General features: G+C 46.3%; 1 protein-coding gene across 2 annotated transcripts in view; it reads left to right on the forward strand.

Annotated features, from left to right (window-relative positions):
• Positions 1–14,944, forward strand: part of stab2 (stabilin 2) — a 169,324-nt gene that overhangs the window by 70,536 nt on the left and 83,844 nt on the right. For both annotated transcript variants that reach the window (XM_078219673.1, XM_078219674.1), the window contains exons 31-38: positions 3,689–3,766; positions 5,075–5,173; positions 5,271–5,378; positions 6,529–6,660; positions 7,709–7,837; positions 10,220–10,276; positions 10,376–10,471; positions 14,085–14,280. In XM_078219673.1, coding sequence (XP_078075799.1) covers positions 3,689–3,766; positions 5,075–5,173; positions 5,271–5,378; positions 6,529–6,660; positions 7,709–7,837; positions 10,220–10,276; positions 10,376–10,471; positions 14,085–14,280 — 895 coding nt within the window. The remainder of the gene's footprint in view (positions 1–3,688; positions 3,767–5,074; positions 5,174–5,270; positions 5,379–6,528; positions 6,661–7,708; positions 7,838–10,219; positions 10,277–10,375; positions 10,472–14,084; positions 14,281–14,944) is intronic.

Consider the following 14,944-nt stretch of genomic DNA (forward strand, 5'->3'; position numbering starts at 1 on the left):
ATGAGAGAGTGGTTCATTAGCCATGGTAAAGTGCTATGGCAGAGAGCTGTGGCAGAGTACCAGGGCAGGGTGCCACATTAGCGTGCCACACCTAGTGTCGTTCCAGGGCAGGGAAGTCAGTGGTATTGTAGTTGGACTAGTAATCCAGAGACCCAGAGCATAAACTGGGGACCTGGGTTCGAATCCCACCAAGGCAGATGGCGAAATTTGAATTCGATAAAATTCTGGAAATACAGGTCTAATGACGTCGATTGTTGTAAAAACCCATCACTATTGGCCCTTTAGGGAAGGAAATCTGCCATCCTTACCTGATCTGCCGGGGTGACAGAACGCCAGATATTCCATCCTAGTTTAGCTTGTGTGCTTCAGAAATTGACAGGTTGGAAAAAGCCAGCTGCTCCTTCAGGCCTGTCCATCAGGCCTCTCCTTCAGGCCTGTCCTTCAGGCCTGTCCATCAGGCCTCTCCTTCAGGCCTGTCCATCAGGCCTCTCCTTCAGGCCTGTCTCTTGGCTCGCGATGCTTCATTACTAAAGACATCGTCCTGCAATCAGCTCAGATGAGGTATTAAACCGAGGCCTTGTCTACACTCTCAGGTGGACCTTAAAGTTCCATAGCCACTATTCTGAAGACGCGCAGGGGAGTTCTTCCCAGCACCCTGGCCAATATTTATTCCACAGCCAACATCACTCAGATAGATTATCTACCCATTAGCACATTGCTGTTTGTGGAATCTTGCTGTGCACAAATTGGCTGCTGTGTTTCCTACATTGCAAGAATTTTAACAACACCAGGTTAAAGTCCAACAGGTTTATTTGGTAGCAAATGCCATTAGCTTTCGGAGCGCTGCTCCTTCGTCAGATGGAGTGGATATCTGCTCTCAAACAGGGCATACAGAGACACAAAATCAAGTTACAGAATACTGAGTAGAATGCAAATCTCGACAGCCAACCAGGTCTTAAAGATACAGACAATGTGAGTGGAGGGAGCATTAAGCACAGGTTAAAGAAATGTGCATTGTCTCCAGACAGGACAGCCAGTGAGATTCTGCAAGTCCAGGAGGCAAGCTGTGGGAGTTACTGATAGTGTGACATAAACCCAAGATCCCGGTTTAGGCTGTCCTCATGTGTGCGGAACTTGGCTATCAGTAATCTCATTGTTATCTCATTGGCTGCCCTGTCTGGAGACAATACACATCTCTTTAACCTGTGCTTAATGCTCCCTCCACTCACATTGTCTGTATCTTTAAGACCTGGTTGGCTGTCGAGATTTGCATTCTACTCAGTATTCTGTAACTTGATTTTGTGTCTCTGTATGCCCTGTTTGAGAGCAGATTTCCACTCCATCTGACGAAGGAGCAGCGCTCCGAAAGCTAATGGCATTTGCTACCAAATAAACCTGTTGGACTTTAACCTGGTGGTGTTAAAACTCTTACTGTGTTTACCCCAGTCCAACGCCGGCATCTCCACATCATTTCCTACATTGCAACAGCGATTACGCTTCAAAAGCATTTAATTGGCTGTGAAGCACTTTGGGGCAGTTTGAGGCTGTCCAAACGTAAGGCTTGATTTGGAATCTCCTGAGAGAGATAAAATAAACATTAGAAAATATCTCTCATGCAAATAGTTCTACTGGGATACTAATCTCTACTTTGAGCCACGGAATAAAACAGATCTTTTATTTTATAGTGCGGCACAGGGCTTTTAGTCTTGTTAATAGTGTGAGGGAACACAAATGTAGTACACTGTTGTCTCCAAATGAAACTGAAATCCTTCTCCTTGAAGAACATTAATGGGAGAATGAATAGAGGTGGGAGGGTTGGTAACCAAAGAGTTAATCTAAGGTGGTTGGCAAAAGAGCTCTCTGGAGCGGAGGAGGCTGAGGGGAGACTTAATAGAGGTTTATAAAATGATGAAGGGGATAGATAGAGTGAACGTTCAAAGACTATTTCCTCGGGTGGATGGAGCTATTACAAGGGGGCATAACTATAGGGTTCATGGTGGGAGATATAGGAAGGATATCAGAGGTAGGTTCTTTACGCAGAGAGTGGTTGGGGTGTGGAATGGACTGCCTGCAGTGATAGTGGAGTCAGACACTTTAGGAACATTTAAGCGGTTATTGGATAGGCACATGGAGCACACCAGGATGATAGGGAGTGGGATAGCTTGATCTTGGTTTCAGATAAAGCTCGGCACAACATCGTGGGCCGAAGGGCCTGTCTGTGCTGTACTGTTCTATGTTCTATGTTCTATGAGCCAGAGAGAGATGAAGAGACGTGTTTTACACAATAATTAGTTCTGATCTGGAATTTCCAGCCTGAAAGAGCAGCTTAGGCAGATTCGATAGTTACTTTCAGAAGGAAATTGAAGGGGAAATTGGGTCAAATTGGATAGCACAGGAAGAATGGGCTGAATGGACCTCTGTGTATCATTCCACGATGATCGCTATGATGGGGTTTTTTTTAAAAATCCATTTTATGGGAAATGCCCATCCTTAACTGTCCTCCATTCAGAGGGCAGTTAAAAGTCAACCACATTACTGTGGATCTGGAGTCACATGTAGGCCAGAGCAGGTAAGGACGGCAGATTTCATTCCCTGAAGGACATTAGTGATAGATTTTTATGACGTGGAGATGCCAGCGTTGGACTGGGGTGGGCACATTAAATATTCTCACAACACCAGGTTAACGTCCAACAGGTTTATTTGGAATCATGAGCTTTCGAGTGCTGCTCCTTCATTAGGATTCACTCACCTGATGAAGGAGCAGCGCTCCGAAAGCTTGTGATTTCAAATAAACCTGTTGGATTTGAATCTGGTGTTGTGTGATTTTTATCAGCATCATTTGACTTTTAACTCCAGATTTTTATTCAAATTCCACCATCTGCCATGGCGAGATTTGAACCTCGGTCCTGAGTTCACGCTCTAGCTCTCTGGATTACTAGTCCAATAAAGTAAAGTTTATTTCTTAGTAGCAAGTAAGGCTTACATTAACACTGCAATTAAGTTACTGTGAAATTCCCCTAATCGCCACAGTTTGGCCTGTTCGGGTCAATGCACCTAACCCGTCTTTCAGAATGTGGGAGGAAACTGGAGCACCCGGAGGAAACCCACGCAGACACGGGGAGAACGTGCAGACTCCACACAGAAAGTGACCCGAGCCGGGAATCGAACCCGGGTCCCTGGTGCTGTGAATCAGCAGTGCTAACCACTGTGCCACTGTGCCGCCCCTAGTCCAATGACAATATCTACATCGCTGCCTTCCTTGGTGTTTCAGTCCTCTGTTCCAATTATTTCCCAATCTCAGCTACACGCAGGGATCCAATTTGTTTTCATTGTCCATGGAATGTGGGCCCTGATGACTAGGCCCGCGTGTACTGCCCATCCCAGATTGCCTCTGAGATGTTGCGGATCGGAGGTGGAAGGAGAAAAATAGTTGAAGGGACAGTAATCCCTGAGATGCACCTGTTCACTTGACAAACTTGCAAGAGCCTTGGGGAAGGAATCTCTGAGGGAAAGATAAACGTTGGGGAGAGAACATACAAGGGAGAAGTAACGCTGGGGTCGAGAAGCTGTCTGGCTTCTGTCCTGCGATTCAGCCTTCGGACAACAAATGTGCTTGTTGAATAATCTAGTCTGTTGTATAAATTGTATTCCTCTTTCTCTAATTCTAACCAATGTTCTGTTTTTCTAGAACCCTATAATTGAAGGTGCTAACATTCTCAATCCTGATATTGCTTTAACAAATGGGATAATGCACATTATTGATAAGGTAAGGTCAATCTTCTGAGTGCAACTTGTATCTCAAGCTTCACGTTGCTGTGGTTCCCTAATAGTAATTAAAGAGAAATTGTGCACATCGTGAATCAAATCATTTGGTGGAGAATGGCCATGCCCCCCTCAGGCCCATATATGGGCAAGAAACAGGGAATAGAAGTGCCACGTTTACGCTCTATATCCTGGACCACCCCTCCCACCTGAAATCCGAACCTCCCCATATTGGGTTGGTCAATTTTTCAGGCATCCTTAAAATCCAAAGAGTGCCGAAAGCGGCCATTTGGCCCATTGAGTCTGCAGTGACTCTCTGAAATAGCATCTTACCCAAACGCACACACACACCCACTCTTTCCCCGTAACCGAGTGTATTTGCCATGGCAAATTCACCTAAACTACACATCTTTGGACTGTGGCAGGAAACCGGAGCACCCGGAGGACGCAGACATGGGCAGAACATGCACACTCCACACAGGCAGTCACCCAAGGCTGGAATCGAACCCGGACCCCTCATGCAATGAGGCAGCAGTGCTAACCACTGTGCCACCGTGCTGTGCTTCCATGATGGTTACCTACAACAGGCCTAAAACCCCCGTGTTTGATAATGAGGGTGCTCCGGTTTCCCCTCTGCCATTGGGCTGCAAAGTGGGCCCTGGGCCTGTTCCTGTCAGGTTGTTGCCTCGCAAGTGGATGGCACAAAAAAAAGTCAAGTAAAAGATGTCTCTAATGGCTTGACATAGAACCAGGAATGCACTCAAATGAGGGCTGATCCACCCAATTTAATGTGAGACTTGGCCTCCTGAGTCAATGTATGCACGCTATCTTTCCTGCGTTATGCCTGTGAAAACAGGTTGGCAACTAATTCCTACCCTTCCATATACTTTGCCATTTTAAACGTGTTAGTTTCCATTCCCAGTGCTGGGGCACCTTACTGAGACAACTTTAATCAGGCAATTGAGGTGGGCCTGTTCGAATAAACACCAAATTGATGGGCCAATCAGGGAGCCTCTTGCTTTGTATGGAACCAGGCGTGTCAGTTCCTCTGGCACTCCGAGTGTAGACCGCTGACTGAAAGCTCTCTGTATGCTGTTGTCAGACTTGTAAATAAAGGGATGTTGGTGAAGGGACTTCTGCCTCCGAGGACTTATTACACTTGCCCTGGCCATATTATTAGCACATCCGTTTAATAACAATTGCTGCCGTTATAAGCATAGTAATAGTTGATTTTGGAACATTAACACATGTGATGCTTTTCTATAATGTGTCAATGGTTGATTCATTTATACGACCACTTGTTGTGTTGTAGGTTCTAATACCTGAACAATTTATGAGTGATGCATCAACCAACCTCCTGTCTATATTGGATCGGATGCCTGAATATTCCCAGTTTAGAACATTTCTAATTGTAAGTTCTGCAAATATTGATCATTAAGTGCTTTGATGTTTGCCTATTGATGAGTTGAAAACGCAGTGTCACTGAAATGTATCTGTATCTGTTACAGCAACAGAACCTGACAAACCAGGTTGAAAGTGCCGGGACCTATACTGTCTATTCCCCGAACAATGATGCCATTGAGAAGTATCTCAAAGAGAAAGCAGTTGATGTATTGGTATGTTTGTGAGTTCAGCTCTCCCTGGGGAATATTGTGAAGATTAATTTAGAGTTGGAACCAGGACTTCTTTTTAATTCTTTCAGGGGATGTGGGCATCGCTGGCAAGGTCAGCATTTGTCTCCCGTCCTCCACCTTTGAGGATGGGGAGCTTTGTGGAGCCTCCCCCTCCCTAGTTACCCACTTTTGCATTCATTGCTGTGGCGTGGGTGTCGCTGGCTGGGCCAGCATATATTGCCCATCCCTAGTTGCCCTTGAGAATCATAGAACCCCTACAGTGCAGTAGGAGGCCATTTGGCCCATTAAGTCTGCACCGACCACAATCCCACCCTGGCCCTAGCCCCTTAACCCCATCTATTTACCCTGCCAGTCCCCCTAACATTAAAGGCCAATTTAGCATGGCCAATCAACCTAACCCGCACATCATTGGAGAGTGGGAGGAAACTGGAGTACCCGGAGGAAACCCACCCAGACATGGGGAGAATGTGCAAACCCCACACAGACAGCGGCCCAAGGCCAAAATCGAACCTGGGTCCCTGGCACTGTGAGGCAAGCAGTGCCAACCGCTGTGCCACCGTGCCGCCCAAAGGCAGTGGTGAGCTGTCTGCTTGAACCGCTGCAGTGCCTGTAGTGCAGATATACCCACAGTGCTGTTAGGCAGGAAGTTCCAGAATTTTGACCCAGCGACAGTGAAAGAATGGCCGATATATTTCCAAGCCAGGAGGGTGAGTGACTTGGAGGGAAACTTGTAGATGGTGGTGTTCCCACGTCTCTGCTGCCCTTGTCCTTCCAGGTGGTAGAGGTCATGGATTTGGAAGGTGCTGTTGAAGGAATCTTAGTGGGTTGCTGATAGTTTCTGTTGCAAAATGCCTTTAAGGGGTTGCAGCATGACATCACTAGAAAGGAAGTGTGTCATGCAATCAGTTTAAGTTTTCCTCTTGCTTTTAAGTGGAACACATACACACAGCTCTGCTGCTGGTGCCTCATCTCAACAAATAAACCCACAATATGTCTACAAAATGCCTTAATAGCCTTTATTATTATAAAATCACAACAGTTTCCATGAGAATATTTAGGGTTTTCATGTTACTTTTGAATCTAAATCAATGGCTAATGTTATAGAGCACTCTTATCCTTTCATTCCCTCCAGGATGAAGACCTTATGAAATACCATGTCATTCTGGATCAAAAGCTAATGGAAAGTGATATGCACAACGGCATGCACCGGGAGACGATGCTAGGATTTTCCTTTCAGGTTGGCTTTTTTCTCAGGGATGACCAGGTATGTGGACGTGCTGTAATTCTTTCATCTGTTTAACATGTAGAGATGGGATAAGTCAAGTTTGAGGTGTTTAAGGGGCGGCATGGTGGCACAGTGGTTGGCACTGCTGCCTCACAGCACCAGGGACCCGGGTTCAATTCCACCCTTGGGTGAATGTCCGTGTGGAGTTTGTACGTTTTCCCCGTGTCTGTGTGGGTTTCCTCCGGGTGCTCCGGTTTCCTCCCACAGTCCAAAAATATGCGAGTTAGGTGGATTGGCCATACTCAATTGTCCCTTAGTGTCAGGGGGACTAGCTAGGGTAAATATGTGGGTTTACGGTGATAAGGCCTGGGTGGGATTGTGGTCAGTGCAGGCTCGATGGGCCAAATGGCCTCCTTCTGCACTGTAGGGATTCTATGATTCTATGAATAATAATTTCAATAGCAGCAGGTGAGAAACATAGACAATAGGAGCAGGAGTAGGCCATTCGGCCCTACAAGCCTGTTTCACCATTCATTCTAATTATGGCTGATCATCCAACTCAATAGCCTGATCCCACCATCCCCCCATAGCCTTTGATCCCCTTCACCTCAAGTGCTGTATCGAACTGCTTCTTGAAAACATTAAATGTTTTGGCCTCAACTCCATTCTGTGGTAGTGAATTCCACAGGCTGACCACTCTCTGGGTGAAGAAATGTCTCCTCATCTCTGTCCTAAACCGTCTACCCTGTCACCTCAGACTCTGACCCCTAGTTCTGGACATCCCCACCATCGGGAACATCCTACCCTGCCTAGTCCTGTTAGAATTTTATAGGTTTCTATGAGATTCCCCCCCTCATTCTTCTGAATTCCAGCGAATACAACCCTAACCGACTCAATCTCTCCATTAAGAAATGTAGGGCAGAGAATAGCACAGTTGGCCCATTTGTGTAGATTGCCAATGGAAACAGTTTTGTCTTATTTACTCTCATCAGAACCATTGGTGATTTTGAAATCCCCCGTTCCCCCCCCCCCCCCCCGTCCTCCTCACATCCCCCTCCCCGTGGTAACGGACTGTCTACCATTGCAGCTTTTTGTGAATGACGCCCAAGTCAATTTCACCGACGTGGAAACAGACAAAGGAGTGATTCATGGACTAACGAAGGTTCTGGAGATCCAGAAAAATCGCTGTGACACCAACGAATCGACAGTGTTGCAGGTAAGGGGCAAACTGAGTCCAAGCTATTGGTGCTCCTGGCTCTGGAGTGGCCCTTCACCCACACCCTCTGACTCGGGACGAGCGTGCTACCAACTGAGCCATACATTGCACCAAGTGTATATGTTTACTGTAGTTACAAAAGAATCTGTGATACAACGTCGATCCAAGATTCTATTGATTGCATTGTAAATAAGGGAGAGATAGCTAACCTGTTAGCATCAACAAGGTTGAGGAGGTTGCTCTTGGATGGTCATATGATAACATCTTGCTGGTCCTTTTGCTCTGATCCCACCTAATGTTACTCCTAGACAAGTAGTCAGGTCCCTGGGTGGTTGGAACCCAGCTTGATAGAACTTAGCTTTTATTTTTTGTTTATATATGTGGAGGGTGGCATTGAACAGAGTCACAGGAATCAACTGATGAATTTTTAACCAAAGAATAAAACATTTATTAAACAAGGAAAGATTAATTATTTTACATGGCTCTTCGCCTCCACTATAACTTTACAGCTATTTAGAGATTTATAGGGGAACACAAGTTACAAAATCTGTTTTATACTCTAATGTTCACAGTAAGTACAGAGTCCATGGAAACCAATAGGCAAAATGTGGTCAGATACACCACATTCTGAAACCAGATGCCACCCAAACAACTTCTATGGATTTCTCATCAATTAACCCAGACACTTGTCACACCGTGACCCAAGTGGTCTCACTAGAATTCTGTCTTTCACGTGAGGGTTTATAAAGAGCATGCTATGGAATTCTATCGCTTTCTCTCTGATGCACTCACCAAGGATCCACCTCCAGGGTTTCAATCTCTCCTTCTGGTGTTCCAGAGCCCTGTGTATTCAAGCTTCATCTTCCATGCAATCCCTCAGACACCCACTCATGCCAACATAATATCATTGTTTCACAGGCCCGTAGTAAGGAGTCACCAACCTTTGGGTCTCTGGCTTATTGCAAGCCCAGTAAGAAGTCTCACAACACCAGGTTATTGCAAGCCCACATTATCCCAGATCTACACCTTGCAACCTTATATTTTAAGTTGGAGCCTCTGCTCCTCACTCTTAACTTTACTTAACAGGACATTTTCCAGATTCCTGTTCTTTGTCCCTTTGTCTTCTTGTCCCTCCCCTGGTTTCAGATCCTTTCTTATCTTTAGTTTGGGCCCTGCTCTGTCTTCCTTCATATCCCTGTCTGTTCCAGTAGTTTCTGTGGACTGGTGTTTCCTCCTGGGTCACCTTGTTCCAAATGAAATGAAACTGCTCTCTGTTCCCCTGTGGGCTCTCTGTTGCTAGGCAACAGCCCAGTTTTTTTTAATACCCTGTGTTTGCTTTAGATTTGTAAACTTCATTAAAATGCAGGCATCTGAACAAACCCCTGGATTCACAGGCAACCTTTTTAAAGTGAAACTAAAACTGAAGTCTTCTAAATACACAACCACAGAAATATAAATTAAGCTTAGACTTAAAACCATATCTTATTCCAAAAACCCACAAATATAACTTATCTAAAACTATCTCTATTTCCTAACACAATCTACGTCCAAGAACATTATGACCTATGACTTTATGTCTGCCTTATAACCTTTAAAACACTAATTGGGTGGGATTTTCCAGACTCGCTCACCCCAAAACTGGAAAATCCCACCCGAAGTCAATGGATCTTCCTATGGTCCATGCCTCTTGCCCGCTCCGATTCCCGTGGCAGGCAGGACGGTAAAATTTGCCCCATTGCTCAATGTAACATCTTGTCTCATAATGCTCCCGTGAAACATCTTGGGATTATTTGTTATGTTAAAGGTGCTATATAAATAGAAGTTGTTGCTGCTATTGTTGAAACAGCCAGATAGCAGTTTACGCTATGATGCCACATGATAAATCACCTGAAATTGTATGTCTGAGGAAGGTGGACTAGGACGGTTACACAAAGTGCTAACAATTAGAGTTTTGACTCAAAGAGGCCGATTCGATTGGCATAGTGGCACAGTGGGTTAGCACTGCTGCCTCACAGCGCCAGGGACCCGGGTTCAATTCCGGCCTCGGGTCACTGTCGATGTAGAGCCTGCACCTTCTCCCCGTGTTTGCATGGGTTTCCTCCGGATGCTCCGGTTTCCTCCTACATTCCAAAGATGTGCGGGTTAGGTCGATTGGCCATGTTAAATTGACCCTAGTGTCAGGGGGATTGGCGGGATGGATGTGTGGGGTTACGGGGATTGTGGTCGGTGTGGACTCAATGGGCCGAACGGCCTCCTTCTGCACTATAGGAGGGACTGCACTATAGGGGTTCTATGGATTGTATGAACTGCCCACAGAGTGTACTTTTCCCACATTGATGAAGTTATTTCTAAAGAGAATTATTCGTGTTTTTTTATTTGAAGGGCAAGTGTATGAACTGCCAGTACAAACCTGAATGTCCGCCTGGATTCATCCCCGTGGTAAGTGTTGGAACTTGGAATCTCACGAACAATATTCCACAATTACTGTGTCTAACCCTGTTTTGTTTTCATTCTAAATGCATTCTTTGCTTAACACAGGTGGGGAAAAAGAAGAACTGTATCTATGTGCGGTACCTGCTGGGGAAGAGGTTAATGCACCTGGGTTGCCTGACAAACTGTGTGAAAACTATCATTGTGAGTAAAGTCCACACCAAATCAGGAATGTATTTTGTGACAATGTTTTTTAAGGTTAAACTTTTAAAGTTTATTTATTATTGTCACAAGTAGGCTTACATTAACACTGCAATGAAGTTACTGTGAAAAATCCTCTACTTGCCACACTCCGGTTCCTGTTTGGGTACATTGAGGGAGAATTTAACATGGTCAATCCACCTAACCAGCACATCTTTTGGATTGTGGGAGGAACCAGAGCACCTGGAGGAAACCCACGCAGACACATGCAGACTCCGCACAGGCAGTGACCCAAGCCAGGAATCGAACCTGGGTTCCTGGAGCTGTGAGGCAGCAGTGCTCACCACTGTGCCACTGTGCCAACTGTGCATTTCCTAATGAACAAAACCCAAGTTTTACAACATTCGTTTGGCAAAATCTAGTTCCCCAAAGTTTGCTGATTCTGGCTGTGTCAATAGCAACATAGAATCGCTACTGTGCAGAACAGGCCATTCAGCCCATCGAGTCTGCACCGACTCACCGACAGAGAATCTTACCCAGACCCTCTTCCCACCCAGTCTCCATAACCCCACACATTTGCCATGGCTAATCCATCTGACCTACACATTTTAGGACACCAAGGGGCAATTTAGCATGGCTGATCCATCTAATCTGCACATCTTTGGACTGTGGGGGGAAGCTGGAGTACAGGGAGGAAACCCACGCAGACACGAGGAGAACGTGCAGACTCCACACAGACAGTGACCCAAAGCTGGGAATCGAACCCAGGTCCCTGGAGCTGTGAGGCAGCAGTGCTAACCACTGTGCTACCATGCCGCGTAAGAACAAGAGAAAGCCATTCGGCCCCTCAAATCTATTCTGCCATTCAATCAGAACAAATCAGTGTGACACCAAGGTTCGGCCAGAGGGCAAATGTCCTTCTAATTCTGGTGGCAACAATGACCTCAAAGATCATATGCAACTTTCCCTCTCCCCCACATCCACCCCCCCCCCACCTCCCCCACCCCTCCACCAAGTAAAACTACTGAAAGCTGGAGTGAAAGAGTCCAATTGAGGTTTTCTCTTCCTCCATTTTAACCCCGGCATTCACCTATTGGAGACCTTGCCACAATATGTTGGAGTTTTCAGGACTCTCCTGCATTCTGAACATGACCTCGGTCACACTACAGCAATGCTCATCACCACCAGAATAGGAATGTCTCTATTGGGTTCCTAGGAACAATCACCATCCCAGGAAACTGGGCCATGGATCACGTAGGGATAGGACAGCGAGCAGGGTTTCCACTTGAACTCTTTGAGGTGAGGGGAAGATAAACCCAAGCCTTGACAGTACTGATTGTCTGAAAACAGTTGCCTCTCTGTCTACCAATGGTTGTGTTGTAGATCACTCAGGGAGTCCTAGTTGCTGTGGCAACATGCACTTTGACATGCATGTTGTAGTCTGGAGCTATGGACACTGATAATTCATAAGTTAGAACATAGAACAGTACAGCACAGAACAGGCCCTTCGGCCCACGATGTTGTGCCGAGCTTTATCTGAAACCAAGATCAAGCTATCCCACTCCCTATCATCCTGGTGTGCTCCATGTGCCTACCCAATGCTCGGGGGTCGCGTAAGTTCATAAGATTAAGGAGCAAAATTGGACCATTCGGCCCATTGAGTCCGCTCCGCCATTCGATCATGGCTGATATGCTCCTCATCCTCATTTTCCTGCCTTCTCCCCATAACCCTTCAACCCATTACCAATTAAAAATCTGTCTAACTCCTCCTTAAATTTACTCACTGTCCCAGCATCCACCGGGCTTTGGGGTCACGAATTCCACAGATTCACATCCCTTTGCGAGAAGTAGTTTTTCCTCAACTCTGTTTTAAATTTGCTGCCCCTTATCCTAAGTGGGTTTCCTCTGGGTGCTCCGGTTTCCTCCCACAGTCCAAAGATGTGCAGGTTAGGTGGATTGGCCATGCTAAATTGCCCCTTAATGTCTCAAGGATAGACCTCTCATCCTAGGATGTCCCACAGGAGGAAGCATCGCTCCGCGTCTATTTTATCCTTATCTTTTATCATAGAACCATAGAACCATAGAAAATTACAGCTCAGAAACAGGCCTTTTGGCCCTTCTTGTCTGTGCCGAACCATTTTATGCCTAGTCCCACTGACCTGCACTTGGACCATATCCCTCCACACCCCTCTCATCCATGAACCCGTCCAAGTTTTTCTTAAATGTTAAAAGTGACCCCGCATTTACCACTTTATCCGGCAGCTCATTCCACACTCCCGCCACTCTCTGTGTGAAGAAGCCCCCCCTAATATTCCCTTTAAACTTTTCTCCTTTCACCCTTAACCCATGCCCTCTGTTTTTTTCTCCCCTAGCCTCAGCGGAAAAAGCCTGCTTGCATTCACTCTATCTATACCCATCAAAATCTTATACACCTCTATCAAATCTCCCCTCAATCTTCTACGCTCCAGGGAATAAAGTCCCAACCTATTCAATCTCTCTCTGTAACTCAGCTTCTCAAGTCCCGGCAACATCCTTGTGAACCTTCTCTGCACTCTTTCAATCTTACTTACATCCTTCCTGTAACTAGGTGACCAAAACTGTACACAATACTCCAAATTCGGCCTCACCAATGCCTTATATAACCTTACCATAACACTCCAACTTTTATACTTGATACTCATCTTGTATACCTCAATTTGATCTCCCCTCATTCTTCTGAATTCCAGAGAGTATCGGCCTAAACTGTTCAATCTCTCTTCATACGACAAACCCCTCATCTCTGGAATCAATCCAGTGATGGTAGAGGCACCAAAGTTCTTTCCATCACTTGGCTGACCAGAACTCTCTCCCGCTCACATCGCCTGCCATTGGCGTGTGTTGGAGGGATTTGAGGCCAATACTCAACCTGTTTGGCTGTGTTATGAAGGCACCTTCCTTGGCCATCAGGTACTGGGGTGGGATTTGAACCCAGAGCTTCTGGCTCAGAGGTAGGTGCACTAGCCCACTGCGCCACAGGACATCCTCTACTTGCCAGTACATCATAGTTATTCCTCCATTGTTGGTCTTACAGGTCATAATCTTGAACCTTTCTTTTAAACCTTTTTTTCAAATGGATGGCACGGTGGCACGGTGGTTAGCACTGCTGCCTCACAGCGCCAGGGACCCGGGTTCAATTCCGGCCTCGGGTCACTGTCTGTGTGGAGTCTGCACTTTCTCCCCGTGTCTGCGTGGGTTTCCTCCCACAGTCCATAAATGTGCAGATTAGGTGGATTGGCCATACTAAATTGCCCCTTAGTGTCCCAAGATGTCTAGATTAGGGGGATTAGTGGGTAAATACTTGGGGTTACGGGAACAGGTCTGGGTGGGATTGCCTCTTAATGTCAGGGGGATTACGTAAGGTTACAAGGATAGAGCCTGGGTGGGATTGTTGTTGGTGCATATGCGATGGGCCAAATGGCCTCCTTTTGCACTGTAGGGATTCTATGATTCTTCCTCTCTCGGGTGTATATTGCAAGGGGCCAAGACGCGTGAAGATGAGAAACTCGAATTTAAAACGTGCCAGTGTTCAGTAATGATACCGTTGCTATTTCAGTGTTTGGTGGGGTTTTTTTTACAGACTCGGGAATGCTGTACTGGCTACTTTGGTAACCAATGCCAAGCATGCCCAGGAGAAGCTACAAACTGGTGCCTTGGAAATGGCATTTGTCAAGATGGCATTAATGGCACAGGGACTTGCGAATGTGAAGAAGGATTTGCAGGGACAGCGTGTGAGACCTGCGTTGCTGGAGGATACGGAATCCACTGCGATCAAGGTGCGTTCTGTGACCCCGCCCTTATCTTAGCTGATTGTCCCCACTTAGAGACAATGATTGCCTCTGGCCATTACCGAGGTAATTCCACCATCCTCACACAACACCAGTGGCTCTCCCTGAGGGTTCAGCTCCAATTGTTTAAATAGATGGCACGGCGGCACAGTGGTTAGCACTGCTGCCTCACAGCGCCAGGGAACCGCGTTCAATTCCCAGCTTGGGTGACTGTGCGGAGTTTGCGCGTTCTCCCCGTGTCTGCGTGGGTTTCCTCCGGGTGCTCCGGTTTCCTCCCACAGTCCGAAAGACATGCTGGTTAGGATGCATTGGCCGTGCTAAATTCTCCCTCAGTGTACCCGAACAGGCGCCGGAGTGTGGCGACTAGGGGATTTTCACAGTAACTTCATTGCAGTGTTAATGTAAGCCTATTTGTGACACTGATAAACAAACTTAAAAAAAACTTTAAAACCACATTATAGAAATAACACAGAATTTAAAACACAAAACAGGCCATTCTGCCCAACAGATCCATGCTGGTGCTCATGCTCCACACAAACCTCAACAAATCCTTTTCCATCTCATCCTGTCTACATACCTTGCTGCAATATTCCTTTCTCCCTGCAGGCGGCACGGTGGCACAGTGGTTAGCACTGCTGCTTCACAGCTCCAG

Source organism: Mustelus asterias, chromosome 9 (assembly GCF_964213995.1).
Source record: "Mustelus asterias chromosome 9, sMusAst1.hap1.1, whole genome shotgun sequence".
NCBI classification, from domain to species: domain Eukaryota; kingdom Metazoa; phylum Chordata; class Chondrichthyes; order Carcharhiniformes; family Triakidae; genus Mustelus; species Mustelus asterias.